Source organism: Octodon degus, unplaced genomic scaffold, assembly GCF_000260255.1.
Source record: "Octodon degus isolate 3935 unplaced genomic scaffold, OctDeg1.0 scaffold00256, whole genome shotgun sequence".
Classification (NCBI taxonomy): Eukaryota; Metazoa; Chordata; class Mammalia; order Rodentia; family Octodontidae; genus Octodon; species Octodon degus.
The window spans coordinates 466992-483232 of NW_004524832.1; the positions used below are offsets into that span (position 1 = coordinate 466992).

Consider the following 16241-nt stretch of genomic DNA (forward strand, 5'->3'; position numbering starts at 1 on the left):
CCTGCTGCGGACCTGGTCTAGGATTGGGTCTGGGGGTTCCCGGAACTCGGCAGAAATTCCTACTAGGCAGGAGGGGTGGGGATGTGCGGCAGAGTGGTGGGGGGCGGCCCGAGGGGGCGGGAGAGGGTCCGGCCCATGCTGAGCCTGGGCTGGGACTGGTCCTGTCGGCATAGGGTAGTAGGAAGCTCTCCACACACTCACTGGACCTGGGCTAGGACTGGGTCTGGGGGTTCCCGGAACTCGGCAGAAATTCCTACTAGGCGGGAGGGGTGGGGCAGGTAGGGCGGAGTGGTGGGGGGTGGCCCGAGGGCGCGGGAGAGGGTCCAGCCCACGCTGCACCTGGTCTGGGACTGGTCCCGCCGGCGCAGGGTAGCAGGAAGCTCTCCACACACTCAGTGGACCTGGGCTAGGACTGGGTCTGGGGGTTCCAGGAAGTTGGCAGAAATTCCTACTCGGCGGGAGGGGTGGGGGAGGTACTGCGGAGTGGTGGGGGGCGGCCCGAGGGGGGGGGAGAGGGTCTGGCCCATGCTGCGCCTGGGCTGGGACTGGTCCCGCTGGCGCAGGGTAGCAGGAAACTCTCCACACATTCACCGGACCTGGGCTAGGACTGGGTCTCAACATTGGAGATATTCTTGATAGATTTCTAAGTGTCTGAGTAAGTCTGATGTATGGATATGGGCATTCATTACTACCGTCCTTAATTTAATATTTTTTTTGTGAGTTATACACCAACATTTACTTAGCAGTTAACAATCAGCATTCCTCTATGTAGCAATATTTATGTGGTTAACATTTAAGTCATTTAAGTGGAAGTAGTATATTAAATTTCCTCTATAAAACTGCTTGCTTTGGTTACTTTTCTTTTGTTGCTGGGACAAAGTACCCAACACCCAAAATGAAGGAAGGAAGGGTTTATATAGCTCATAGTTAGTGGATGTTTCAATTCATACTGAGTGGCACATGGCAGAGGGTAGCAGTTCATAATGGTGAAAGACAGGATAAAAAGCAAGAGCAAAACAGGGTGGAGCAGCACCTGCCTCACCTACGAGCCTCTCTCCCTTCTATTATACTCAGGATCTCCACCCCAGTGTGGGTGTAGCCCTCACATCCATAACCCCAGCCCTGGATCACAAATTAATCACAGACTCTAGAAGCTGCTCCATGACTACATGAGGGTTTTAGGGAACACCTATGCATAAATCATAATGCTGTTTAATCAAATTGTTCAAAATATTTAATTAAAACTTTAAATATAGCATATCTATTCTTCTAAATGCTTTCAATATCATGAGGCAAAAAAAATCACAAAATACTATTTGATTGTTCCAAACTTGCTATTGCTAGAGATTTAAACTTTTTTGCATTATTCCACTTCTTCATATTAACTTGAGCTTTTTTTAACTTCCTGTGGTTGCCTTTCTAAGAAAATAACAGTTCTACCAGTTTCAAAAGAGAAGAATGAAAAGTAATACTATGCCTGATTGGCTGAGCTGCAGAATCTAGTTAATTCAATTGGTTCTTGGCAGAGGGAGCAACTTGACTTCAGCCTGCAGAGTCACATCTCGGTGTTTTTCTGCAATAGCGTCTTCGCTTTCAGTCCTGGAGGTCAAATTCAGGGGCTGGCACAGGCTAGCAAATGCTTGAGTACTGAGCACCAGCCCAGCCCCAGCAGTGTCATTTGTAATAAGTAAGAATCTAGTGGTACCTCATGGGACTTCTAAGCCTTTCATGTAAATTTTCATTCTACGAAGTCTGAGGCTTCCAGAGTCATTTCAGTATTTCTATGGCTGACGTCACCTCAGTTGTTGCTCTGCCTTTTGGCCACGCTGGCCTGGTCTATGATTGTTACTGTACAAGTACTCTTGTTTTCCCAGTACCTCCCCAGCATTCTTCATATTAACTATGCTAGATGGAGTGGTTTTATAGATACTATTTATCATATTAATCTAATATTGGGTTACCAGATTTTTTTTTTTTGTTTTTGAATATTGAATTATTTTGGGCCAGGGAGATAGCTCAGTAGAATTAGTGCCTGCTTGGCAAGCCCAGGGTCTTGAGTTCAATCCCTGGTATCACCCAAAAAAAAAAAATTATATTAAAATTCTTAGTCATATATAGAGATGACCACACGGCTTTCTGAAAATTCTCTTTATTGTGAGTTACACTGCTTATTTGGTAATGTTGCATCAGTTTTGTATCCCTGGAATAAAACTAGTGCTGTGTTGGTATCAAATTGGACTGACTGCTAAATTTACAATGATACTACTAGCCAGTTTTTAAATATAGCCATTATATAAGTTGTAATTAAACATATTAAAAACAAAAGAACTAAATATTCAAAATTGATCATTGTATTGCATTTAAGTGGTACTTGTATCCTTGAGTGTATGACACATTCTCCACATGCTTTTTGCCAATACTACACGATGCGTGCTCCTGGGGATTTCTTCCTTGTTCTGGTGAAGTCACATTAATAGTTTAAAGTCTCATGCTCAGATAATTTGCACTGCAGAAATAGGCAAAACTACAAGGCTTGAAGCTATATTTGCCTCTAATTATTGTTTTAATTATCATCATGAATTCATACACGCAGTATTTTTATGATTACACAATTCAAAATTATTTTCTATTTCCATTATGTAATCATCTTTGGCCCACAAGTTATTTATTTTGGGAGCTCCAGAGCTCCCAAGCTAAATGTCCAAGGATGATACAACCCAGCCTACTCCTTGACGGATGCTGCATGAGCCTCTCAGCAGAGGACCAGTGAAGCCACTTCTGGTCTCACAATCTGTAGAAACTGTATGCACATGAAATGTGTTGCTGGAAGGCTTTAGATTTGTAGGCCTTTATCATGCAGCACAGAAAACAAATGCAATCCTGTTTACCAACCACCTGTGAGGCCCCACCTCTGCCAGAAGGATGACTCTTCCTTACCCTCTTCTGATGTATGCATCCTGGGTGTTGTTTGCTCCTTAATGCCTCCCTTCTGTGGCTGAAAGTTCAAGTCCAGTGACCTCCTGCCAGGCTGCAGGCTTGATTTTGGCTTTTATTTTGTTTTATTGAAGTATTTTTCATCATAGCCATTCTTTCCAAAGTGCAGTACATTTATTTTTAATTTGTTTCAAGCTAGTCATGTTTGAATAATCACAGCCAAGAACCTTTTCAGAAATAGATTTAGAGCTTGAAGACTCCAGTCGCAGATGTACAGGACGCTTTTTCTCTTGGCTGCTCAGTTTACTGTTCGCTGGTTTGAGGCTTTTGGAAAGAATAGCTTTGAGTGGGAGGGCAGCACAGCTAATTTCATTGCTTGCAGTAGTTGGCTTACTGCTTTCTTTTATTTCCTTAGTTTTACAACTATTGTTTATCACTCTTAGCTTATGGTACAAGAGCAGTTGGAGTTCTTAATCTCAGAAAAATTCAAGGAATAGAAACCAAGGGCCATTTCAATAGACCCGAGTCAAATAGCAAAGTTGCATTCTCTGGTACTTAAGAGCAATGTGGCTGAGATGAGCAGGGACACTCCAGACTTCACACGAAAGAGGAAATGGTGCAGAGAGTAGGCGGCTGCCTGCAAACCACAGAGAGGCCTCCGGAGACTGGGTCGGCCCACACCTGCACCTTGGGTTTCCAGTCTGCAGAATGGACAGCAATTATTTTTTGTTAAGCAACCTAGTCCCTGAAATTTTTTTAATAAATGAGCAACCTTTTAATCTACAGAATGTTTAACCTATTTTGAATTAATAAAAGATAACTGGTTGGTACGGTAAATTTCTTAAAAATGGGTCCCTTGTTTTGAAGTTCAGTTTGCCTGGTTTCTAATTACTTTTTACATTGGATAAATGTGCTGACAGTTGGCCACAACAGATGGTATGAAGGCGTAAGACCGCTGCTTCCACAGACTCGAATTTAAGATTAATCAAAATAATTAATGTGAATAAATTAGCCTTTCATTCCTGTTCCTCTCCACTTGGAAGGCACTGGCCATTCCTGAAAGCAGGGCAGCACTACGCCCTCACTGCTGTGCCCAAGGGAAGGCGGTAGCAGCAGCGAATGCTCTCCAGGTTGCCAGGGACGGTGGAGAGCTTCAGACTGTGCCCTGGCTCTGGCCCAGAACTTGCCCTGGCCAAAGGACTTCCAGATACTCTATTTGCAAAGAGAGCAGCAACTCTATTTATTTCAAAGAGAAAAAATAAATGATACAGAAATTAAAAATAAGATAAGAAATTAACAATGGTTATCACAGTGCATGTTGTTATCTTCAAAGTAGTTGAAGCTCAGATTGCCAGATACAGGCACACAAAACTGATCAAACAATGTAAACAAGGAACTAATAGGAAGAACTACTAGAAATTAGTTCCTTTCAATGAACTAATAGAAATTAGGAACAACTGTATTTTGAATGAAGAAAAACCAAATCATCAGAATTAGTGTCCTTTGATGAAATAGTTAGTTAGTACATATAGGGTCTACAGGGACTCACTACATAGATGGGACTCCTAGTGATCTTCCTGCTTTCAGCCTCCCAAGCATTGGGATTACAGGCACGTGCCACCATGCCCAGTCTCAGTCATGGTCTCAGCACACCCCGGGGGCATGGCCGGCGCTGGCCAGGGACACACCAGGGATCAAACCCTGGTCCCTATGTCTACATAAGCAGGTGCTTTAATCCACTGAACTATCTGGCCAGCTCTTGATGAACCTCTTTTCTATGAGTTTTATTTACCTGAACGATTTCTGGTACAGAGAGAAAAGAATGAGAATATTAAGCTAGGAAAAAGACATAAGATTTGTGTTGTCATTTGAAGTATCTTAAAAACAGAGTTGAATGGAGATAGATTATGGGAAATTTAAAATATTCAATGAATATTGAATAAATATAATGGGACATTTCTCATAAAAGTAACAGTGAACTACAGAAATAATTCATTCATTCACTGTATACAGCTACATCTACCCTTAATTCTTCATTACATATACTGCTATGACAGTCATTTGTTAATAAATGGTAGTAGTCATAAACATTTCTACATTTATTAAAGTTTAAAACACTTTCTCTGAATTAAAATAACAGTTTTCACTAGATTTTTTTGCTAACATTTATAGTCATTTCTTAGAAATGAACCATTGTAGTTTAGTCATCTATATTAAAGTTCTCTAATGGTTAATTCAGTTTTTACAGACTAACCATCAACTTGTTGACTTTATTTGCTAGATTCAGTAAAGAATATTATTTTTGTTATAATACTATAATTTTCAGAATCATGTCTGAGTAAAATACAGATTACTTGGGTTAGATGGACTGTTAGAATAAACAAAGTATGTTTTATAATTTTTTTAAAGAATCATAGAGTTAAAAAAGAAAAAAGTAACCTTAAATTCTGTTCCCAAATTGTTACTATTGATTATAGGACATTTAGAAAACCTCCTTCATCTCATTTTATGTTTTCTGTTCATATGCAAACTCCTAAGATTGTGGTGTAAATCTACTATTGAAACCTATTTTTACTGGGCATGGTGGCACACATCTCTAATTCCAGCACTTGGGAAGCTGAGGAAGCTAAGGAAACAGGGATGCTATGAGTTTGAGGGTAGCTTGGTGTACATAAGCAAGCTAAGGCCAGCCTGAACTGTGTGGTAAGACCCTATCTTAAAAAAAAAAAAAAACCTTTGAAGTAGCCCCTTTTGGACTGAGTATATAGATCAGTGGCTTAAGCATCTGTTTGCTGAGTGCAAAGTCCTGAGTTCGAACTTGTTTCCTGGTAGAAAAAGAAAACCCCCTATTTTCAACATGTTCTGCAGAGCAGAAAGTCTCCATGAAAGAGGGGATAAGGGAATGAAATCTGTACTATGGAAAGCAGTGGGAGAGGAGGGCTGCACCCTAAAAGGAGCCTGTCTGTAAATGATACAGCCAAGGGGAGGGTCACACAGGCTACAAAATCTTTACAGACAGAGAAGAGGGGAACAGGTGCTTGTGCCAAGGGGGCTAGCCTCTCAGTTTTCAGTCTCATCCTGAATTCATCCTATTGGTCTCATGAATGTGCACTGAATTCCAAGCTGAGGGGACACCATGTACTTAGAAACGCACAAACACCCCCGCCCCGACACACACACTGTCCTTGCTCTGAAATCCTTATGAAACATTTGAAATCAAGTTTTTGTGAACTGGGTATAACATATACCAATCAAAAGAAGGAGACCTGCAGAGTGGATCAAGAAACAAAATCCAACACGATGCTGTATACAAGAAATACATTTAACTTGAAAGGAAATTCATAGACTGAAAATCAAAGGACACAAAACAGTACTCGATGCAATGGGAACCCAGACAAAAGGAGGGGTAGCTATTCTGGTTGCTGAAAATGTGAATGTCAATGCAAGAATATTCAAAAGAGATAAAGAAGATCACTACAACTTGTTAGCAGACAACTGAAAGAGGGAGAGATAACGATCATAAATATATATGCACCCAGTGTAAGAGCACCCAGCCAGATAAGATAAATTTTAACAGTCATGAGAACTGAAATGAGCAGTAACACAGTTGTCATGGGGGACTTTAACACCCCAAGGTCACAGAGAAATAGATCAGCCAGGCAAGAATAATCAGCAAAGATATAACAGGACTAAAACAAACCAATGAAGAAATAGATTCAGTAGAACTTTACAGAGTATTCTACCCAACAGCACCAGAATAAATTCTTCTCAGCTATACACAGAATGTTCTCCAAAATAGCTTGTATACTAGCAAACAGAACATGCTTAAGTAAATGCAAAGGAATAGAAATTATATGATGCATATTATCTGACCATGGTGCAATGAAACTGGAAATTATTATTTATTTATTTATTTATTTATTTATTTATTTATTTTCCAGTTTTACAACCAATTACGGGCACTTTTTCAATAATTAATGCATTGCATATTGTTTTCTTAGTGGTTATTCATTGTACAAGATGCAAACATAATATCCTGTCTCAAATACTGTTATAACAAGCCTCTCTATTCATTAAATTAAGAAAGTGGAGCTGTACGTCTATCCTAACTATGTTTGCATATACAGATACAAAAGGGTCGTTCATTTCTATTCCACTCTTTTGGTTAATTTTGTCAGAGATAGGCATTCCATTGTCATTTAAATATTGTAGGTGCTTGAATTTAGGAGAATCTCCCAATGCAGTCCAGTAGTCCATAACACCAGTGGGTTTTCTGTTAGATTGGCAATGTCCAAAATTATTGACTTGAGCTTTTTACAGGTCAGCATATTAATGTGGCTTTACTTTTTATACTTCATTTTCAGACTTTTCTGTTGCATGGTTAAAACCAAGATAAAGCAAGACCTATGTAAGAAGAAATGTAACTTTTGTATCTGATAAGGTCAAATTCCCTCAGGATTTAACTGGAAACCCTATACCGCAGTTTGTAGATCTTTTGTCAGTGTCAGCCATGTGGATGAGCCATGGCCATTGCTTGGCCAATGTGCTCCTGTGAAAGTCTGAGAGAATGTTTTCTCTCCATGTGACTCTCCTTAGGCACACTCTACATTATCAATTACTTTCCTCTGTGGCCTCATAATCTCCTTGATCAGAAGATTTGGGACACAACTGAGTTACATGATGTTATCATACAGGTTCTCCTATGTCCTGAGTCCTCACTGACCTTGAAAGACTAGGGGCAAAATATTGGCTGTCCTTGCAGCCCTTCTTTTTCTCTGATTTTTGGTCTGCAAACTTAGGTTGTTAACCCTCCAGAAGAGAAGCTTATTATTACCCTACAACATATGCAGTTGGGTTTAACTTCACTATCTGTCTGAATATCAAACATTTTAGGCATAACATGGAACGGGTATTTTTCATCAAGTATTGATATGTTAAACTATAAGTCTTTGCAGTATATGAAGACAAAAATTAAAAGAAATAAAAAATTTGAAAAATATGAATAAGCAATTACATAATTTTACACAGAAATTAAGAAATATAATCATATACAGCATTGTAGCAGCACTGTCTTGTGACTTTTTTTTCCTGTCTCTTCTTTTCATTTATTACTCTCCTTTTTTAAAACAACCATTTACTTGAAAGACAGTATGGCAGTAATTGCTATGTCATGACAAGCAGTACATATTTAGAAGACCAGAATGGCAGGACTTCCAAGCATGACCCTGCCATTACACATTGCTATCTTCAGTGCAGCTGCTTAGTTTACAGAACTGGAAATTATTGACAAAAGAAATTGCAAAAACTTCATAACCACATGGAAATTAAGAAACATTAATTTCCTACAAATTATGATAGGTGCTATGTAGAAGGATTTTAATTTCTTAACACACACTAGTATGTGACAACTCTAAGATGCTGACACCAGAAGCCTACTCAAGAAAGTTTGAAATAGTGTTTATTACAATTACTTGTGAATGGACCACCTTCCCCGTCCCCTCTATTTTTGCTCAATTTTTTTTTTCGGTGCTGGAGATTGAACTCAGGACCCTGAGCTTGCCAGGCAATCACTTATTCTACTGAGCTATCTCCCTGGTCCCTCAATTTTATTATCATTGTACAGGACAAGAATGTTCACACACACACACATACACCCTGGAAAACATTACTCATGAATAATCTCTGCCCAAAACCAAAAAGAATAATCTCTTCTAGAAAGGTTGCCTGAACTATTTCTATAATCTGAAGAAAATAAAATAATTTCCCAAAAAGAAAGCAAAGACAGGTGCAATCAGAGTCCACTGGCAGGCAGCAAATGTGGCTTGATGGTGACGCGTATTGAAAAGAGAAACTCTTCAAGAACCTACAAGTAGAATGGGGCAGAGTGGAAAAGAAAGCCATCCTCAACAAAGTAGGAGAAATGAACTAGTAACAAGTATGGAAAATATGCTAAGAAATTTTCAGAAGAATTCCAGCCAACTCTTGTTGGAAAGCACAGTAATTTCTAGAGAATGCTAAGCAGATAAGCTTATCAGGTACACAGATTAAACAGGATGCGTGATGTGGAAGTCAAAGAGCAAAACTGCAACCAGTAGAGGCAGTGAAAAGTGAAAGTCACACAACTGAGGGGAAAAAGCAGTAAAATTAAAGGCAAATCTGAAACCAGCAGCAGGTTAAGGAAACATGTAGGAAAAACTGAGGTACATGATAAATATAATAGAAAGAATATGGAGACAAAGAACTACAGCTACCTCTGAGTATGCAAAGGAGAATGATTTACAAAGAAGAAATAAAAAATAAGTAAGGAAAGTATCTCCAAACTGAAAAATATTCATTTTTCATATGTGTCCTTTCTATATACCTCTCTCATTAATATTTTAGCTGAATTATCTTGTTTCCTTCTTTCTTTTAATTTCTCAAAGTGTGACTGAAGACCAAAATGTCTATTAGATATTGTGAATAGAAAGAAAATGTTCACATGGGAAAGGGAACAAGGAGGAGAGAGGGGAAGAAGAAAGAAGTGAAAAGTAAACAAAAAGTGAGAAAAGAAAGAAAAAATGGAAACAAAGGTTTTGTAAATAGAACAGGGAGAAGAGATTAAAGGGAGAGTAGGGGAATGGGGGAAAATATCAAGTTATATACAGGTACAAGTATTCTCTATGATGAATGTGATCATCACATATATCTAAAATGTGGCAATAAAATCTGATTGAAGAAAAAAATAAAAGTAATATTAAGCACTAAAAAATTTCTCAGTTGATGTATTATTAGTCCATGTTTGCAGTAGTAATGCTGACATTCCTTGTGGAGAGTTGGCTTGTGTACATAACACATTGAGAACAAAACAGAAGTTAGGTACCAGGAAGCAGGCAGATTGATCATGTTTATTTAATTGTTAAAATGATCATCTGAGTTATTTTGTATTGGCACTATATAGAAAGAAATTGACATAATGAACTGCTTGCTAGATGATCCCTAGGACTTTATGTTAAAAAATAATATCTATTACTACTCTTAATATATAGGATATACTAGATAATGTCCTTTTATGCATATATATTGAGTGAGTTTACCATGAACTCTATCAAACTATCAAAAATATTTATACTTGCATGTATCCTGTTCACATTTTTGTATTGTAGTTCATAAAACTATAAAAAAAAACACAAGGTGTAATGGGTATATTATTTATAAAGAAATACCATTAGGCTTTCAAAACTTTTATCTATAAAACAAAATACTGAAGACAAATGGATGAATCAATGACTGTCTAATTTGGATAGAAATGACAATAACAAATTCTATATTCAAGGCAATACATGTGCAAAAGGTTATAAAGTATCTGATACAGGAGATTCTTCAAGAAATTAGGACCTCGAGATAAATTAAAATGAAAAAACTGAAGGAGGTAGATGATATAACTAAAACCAGTTAACCATGTAGATAAATGTAAATTGTTGTAAGTCTTACTATAAAACTCAAGGCATGGTTTCTAGCACTAATTTAAACAAAAATACATAATTTAAAATTTAATAGTTTAGTATATTAACCTGAAATTTAAAATAATAATCTTCCTCATTTTTTTTAAAATTTAGTATAGGGTCTACAGGATCTCACTACATAGATCAAACTCATAGTGATCCTCCTGGTATTAGCCTCCTAAGTGTTTGTGTTACAGGCAAGTGCCACCACACCCAATCTTAGTCACCCTTCCTGGTGGGGCTGGCATGGGTGGGATCGAACCCTAATCCCTGAGCCTGCTTAAGTAGGTGCTTTAGTCTGCTGAACTATCTGGCTGGCCCTCTCGTCATGTTATATGAAACAACTAATCTTAATTTTTACAACATGTTCCTTAAATATTATAGAGACTAATTAACATAGAAGCTAGAGTGATTTATCAGAAAAATGTAGAAGTTATATCAATTTAGACAAGAAATTCAAGTTTACACAAAATAAAAAAGACAGTTATCTAATACTGATAAAGGATAATAACTAAAACATTACATAATGCTATTTTATAGAGCTAGACAATGTCAAAATTATTAGAGTATAAAAGACACACAATAATGGAACTTCAACATATGTTAAAATCTTTCATGATTTAGCCAGGGACAGAGCTCAGTGGTATATGTGCCTGCCTGGCAAGTGCAAGGTGCTGAATTCAATACCCAGTACAAAAAAAAAAAAAAAAAAAAAAAAAAAAAACAAACAACCTTTCATGATTTAAATAGCCCCAAAGTAAATTTAAGGATCAAATTTGAAGACCATGTCTTAGCAATAAATATGCACAAGAATCAGTGCATACCACATTGAACAAACTATTTACTATGGACTTCTGTGCATTTTCCAATTTTGTCATAAGAAAAGGAAGGGCCTGCAAAATAGCTCAGCAAATTAGAGCATCTGCAGCAGGCTCAGGGGCCAGGGTTTGAACCCTGGGGCCTGCCATGCAGGCCCTGCCCCGGAGGCACTCTGACAAGGTGATTGAGACTGGGAGTGGTGGTGCACACCTGTAATCCCAGCTCTTGGGAGAGCTGTAAATAGGGGGATTACTACAAGTCCAATCTAGTAGTGAGACCCTGAATACCCTGTAGACCCTTCCCTAAAATACAAAAAAAAAAAAAAAAAAAAGAAAGAAAGAAAGAAGAATGAAAGAAAATTACTAAAATGTTGAAAATATTGAAGGCATTTTCAAGTAATACAGAAAAACCTAGATACTGCGCAAAATATTATGAACAAAAAAATCCAACATACCAAAATTTTAGGATAGTTTCTAAGTGTCTTACACCAATGAAGTATATAAAATTGTGATTACAGAGAGCACATTGGTCAAGCAATGGCCGTGACTCATCCACATGGCTGACACTGACAAAGGTTCTACAATCTGAGGTACAGGATCTCAGGATAAATCCTGATGGGATTTCACTGACCTTATCAGACCCAAAAGCTACAACTCTTATTGCATAGGTCCTGCTTTACCTTGGTCTTAACCATCCAGCAAAAAAGTATAAAAATGAAATATAAGAAGTAAAACCATGCTGTTATGTTGAGCTGTCGGGGACTCAGGTCAACAGTTTCTGACATTGCCAGTCAAGCGGAAGACCCAATACTATTATGGGCTACAGGACTCTTTTAGAATATTTTGCTGAATTTACACACCTATAATATTCAAATAACAGAACTTAACAAAAAAAAGGGGATACAAACGAATGTCCATTTTGTATCTGTGTATTCAAAGTGGTTAGGATAGATATATAGTTACATTCTCTTAATGAATAGAGAGGGATTTGTTCTAATGGCATTTGTAAATAGGATATCACGTTCGCATCTTGTAAAGCAATTAACCACTAGGAAGAATGTATGCAATGTGTTAATTATTGAAACTGTCCTACCAATTTGATTTGAAACTGTCTCGTTGCTATTTGTTTCTCAATAAAATTATGGGAAAAAAATAAAAAATAAAAAACAATAAACATAAATAAAATGAAATTGAGATTAAAAAGCATCAGGCATGAGAATGAGAGGCAACATCAAATGTGGGCTTGCCTCAGCACTGTGGGCAGAGAAGGAACCACAGCTGTCAATTTAGGGCATTTCCTTTAGCTGGCATGGCAGGCCCTGGGATTGAAACCCTGGCCTCTGTGCCATTATCCCTTTCCAGGCTACTCTAGCACACACCTCCACTTGACTCAGCAAGTCCTCATTGCCACAAGAAATTCTTCATCATCATTTAAATTTCCATTCAACTATCATTTCTTAAAGAAAACTTGGGTATCCTAAATCATTATCAGTTTTTGGTTTTATATATTTGCATTCTATTATTTGTAATATAGTGTATAAATTTTATCACTAATTCATAATGCAAGAGGAGCATACTGATAAAGAAAGGAATGCAAAAAAATAATTGAAAATTAAAACTACATTGTCAAATTAAGAAAGAAAACTACAAACCCTAGAGAATAACAATGGAGGCACTTTCTTGCAACAGAGTACAAGGCAAAAAAAAAAAAAAAAAACCTAAAAGAGTTTCACTTGAAATATCCAGAGCAGAACAATCAAGAGCTCCTGAAAGAGGGAAAATCAAGAACAAATGCAAGAAAGAAGAAAGAAGAAAGAAGAAAGAAGAAAGAAGAAAGAAGAAAGAAAGAAAGAAAGAAAGAAAAGAAAAGAAAAGAAAAGAAAAGAAAAGAAAAGAAGAAGAAGAAGAAGAAGAAGAAGAAGAAGAAGAAGAAGAAGAAGAAGAAGAGAAGAGAAAGAAGAGAAGAGAAAGAGAGAAGAGAAGAGAAGAGAAGAGAAGAGAAGAGAAGAGAAGAGAAGAGAGAAAAGAAAGACTAGAGGGAGCCTTAATGAAAGAAATCATAAAAATTCCCAAAGCAGAAGATAGTAACCAAACTTAAACTGTTCACTCTCTTTCTTTAAGGAAGGAAATCTGGATGAGGGAAATTAATTTAACTTTAGTTTTTGCTTTGATCCTTCTATATGACTTGACTTTTTTGTCTACACACAGAATTAATTTTTGAATTTGTATATATTGGAAAACAACATAGCTGCTGAATTGTTATTTCCTGGTTCCTTGTTAGTTTTAAGAGATCTTTTATTTGACATTCATTAGCTATAACACTGTCTTCAAGATCTGAAAGTCTATCTCTAGTCTCATGCAAGTGGTTTCAACGGAGTTCTTAATATCCTGGATATCTGCTTGAGTCTGTTTCATGCATTCTAGTTCTTTCTTGTATTGTTCATCCAGTGTTTCCATCACTTTTTTATTCTCCTATATTTTTCTATCTATGCCTCCTTTAGCCCTCCAAATTCAAAGACCCAATCCAAAAATGAGCATCTGAGATGAACATACACTTTTCAGAGGAAGAAATACAAACGGCAAGTAAATATATGAAAGAATATTCCACGTCATTGGTCCTGTGAGAAATGCAAATTAAAACAACACTGAGCTTCAGTCTCACCCCAGAAAGAATAGCTAACATCAAGAAGTCAGCTAATAACAAATGCTGGAGAGGCTGCAGCATTTGGAAACTTCTGCACTGTTGATGGGAGTACAGAGTGGTACAACCACTATGGAAATCAGTGTGGAGACTCCTTCAGAAGCTAGAACTGATGATCCCATTCAAGCCAGCTATTCCTCTCCTGGGTACTTTTCTTCTTTCTTTCTTTCTTTCTTTCTTTCTTTCTTTCTTTCTTTCTTTCTTTCTTTCTTTCTTTCTTTCTCTTACACTTTATCCTTTTCCAGATTTTATTTTAAAGTTTTAATATTGCAATGACAGCAAATTTCTCCTGGCACACTTGTTTAAAAAAAGGCAAGGTGGCACAAGTGCATGATTTTTCATATTAAAAATAAAAGACAGACAACTGTACAGGTTTTTTCTCCTAGCTCCCAATGTAAAACTTAAGTAGCAGCCCTAGGTATGCATATATACAAAAACACACACACACACATGCACATAGATCTAGCTCTATAACTACATAGCAAATTCCAAATCAACTGCAGTATGTCTTACCACCCACTCCCCCCACCACATCTACTTAAAAAAAAAAGACTGAAGTAAAAAGAGGTAGGGAGGTTTTTAAGCATCTGGAGGTGGGACTGGAGCCCCACTAGACCAAGCAAAGCCACGTCTTTAGAGAAGGAAAAAAACACAGAGGAAAAAAAAAAGTCCTCCAAAGACAATAATAATCCATCAAATTATGTGGAAAAACCCAAGTTTCAACAGACAACACTGAGGCACTTGGCTGACTGACTCCCCATCCTTCCCTCAAAGTTTCTGCTTCCATTAAGAGACTTCACCAATGCCATAGAGAGCCCCCACTGCCCACATCCCCATGGCTGGTTCCTAGCTACTGGGAGAAACTGGTTTCTCCAAACAGTTGTGACTTGTTCCCCTCCTCTTCCCTAAGACAACAGGGAGGCCAGAAGGGCATGTAGAACAAGGAGATAAGGACCTGGTTTAGGACCCTCTGCTGCTCTCCCTCCCCCACCGAAAGGTTGCAGAATTCTCACAAGGTGCTCAACTTAGAGAAAACCTTAAAGACACTCTTACAGACCTTTACAGTTAATTCCTGGGCTCCCTCTCCTCTAGGAGAACAAATTGCTAAGCCTGTTGTCTCCTACCCCTTCTACTCTCATAGCAACCCCCACAACACAACACACACCCCACCCAAACCTAAACCCCATAACATTAATAGCAAATCAATAAAATATAAGTACACTCTCATCATTATGGAGATGAGATTTGTTGCTGCAGTCCTTGCATAACTGGAAGGAAAAAGCGATTATTCCACAATATCTGAGGAATCCAGTCTGTCTCTTATAATGTCAGAACAAATGGGGCAAAGGGTTGCAAAGAATCAAGGATGATAGGAAAACAAAATTATTTACAGAGAGTGAGAGAGAGGAGTATTGATAAGAAAAGGCTTCCTCATCACTTCTTTCCAGTCCTTTTGGCACTAGACTTGGCTTTGGGCTTCACTGGTTTAGCCTTCTTAGGCTTGAATGCTTTGACTGGGTTGGCCTTGACAACCTTGGATTTTTTTTGCTTTCTTGGGTGTGGCAGCCACCTTCTTCTTGGCCTTCTTGACTGAGGTGGCTTTAGGATTCTTTCTTGGAGATTTGGAGGCAGCCTTCTTGGGCTTGACTGCCTTCTTTGGCATGGTCACCTTCTTGACCTCCTTCTTGGTCTTCTTGAAGGTCACTGCCCTCTTTGGCTCATCGCTCTTGGCAAGCTGGAAGGACCCAGAGGCACCCACCTCTTTGGTTTGCTTGAGGACCCCGGTGGTCACCAGGCGCTTGATGGACAACTTGATCTGGAAGTCAGCGTTATCACCCACCTTGTAGTGGCTCTTGATGTACTTCTGGATGGACTGGTGTGAGGAGCCAGCAGTGTTCTTCTCAGCTTGGATAGCAGCCATGATCATGTCCGAATACTTGAGGTGGTCTGTGGACTTCTTAGAGACCTTGGTCTTCTTGGGCTTGGATGCAGGGGCAGGTGTGGAGTTCTCAGTCATGGTGGTCTGTCTGGTCCCACTGCTGAAGGAGCCTTCCCAAGGGCCAGCCCTTGGAGGGATCTGCTCTTGGCCCCTTGGCTACCAGACCCATCTGGACTCTGGCTATTCAGGATGCAGGCAAGGAGCTGCTGCTGCTTCGCTCTTGGGTGGGTCACAGGAGGGCTGGCTGGACCGGCTCTGCATGGCCCAGCCCCATGTGGCCCAATCCCACCAGCCTGCCACTCATTCTGAACCCCTAGCTCTGGCTCTGCCTCTGCCTCCTCCACCTCCTTTTGCTCAGCTCAGCATAT

General features: G+C 38.7%; 1 protein-coding gene across 1 annotated transcript; it reads right to left on the reverse strand.

The window, feature by feature from the left end:
* Positions 1-15429: 15429 nt before the first annotated feature.
* LOC101566007 (histone H1.0-like) lies at positions 15430-15951 on the reverse strand. Its single transcript, XM_012512687.1, has one exon. The coding sequence runs from the start codon at positions 15949-15951 to the stop codon at positions 15430-15432; it is 522 nt and encodes a 173-aa protein (XP_012368141.1).
* Between the last annotated feature and the right edge of the window lie 290 nt (positions 15952-16241).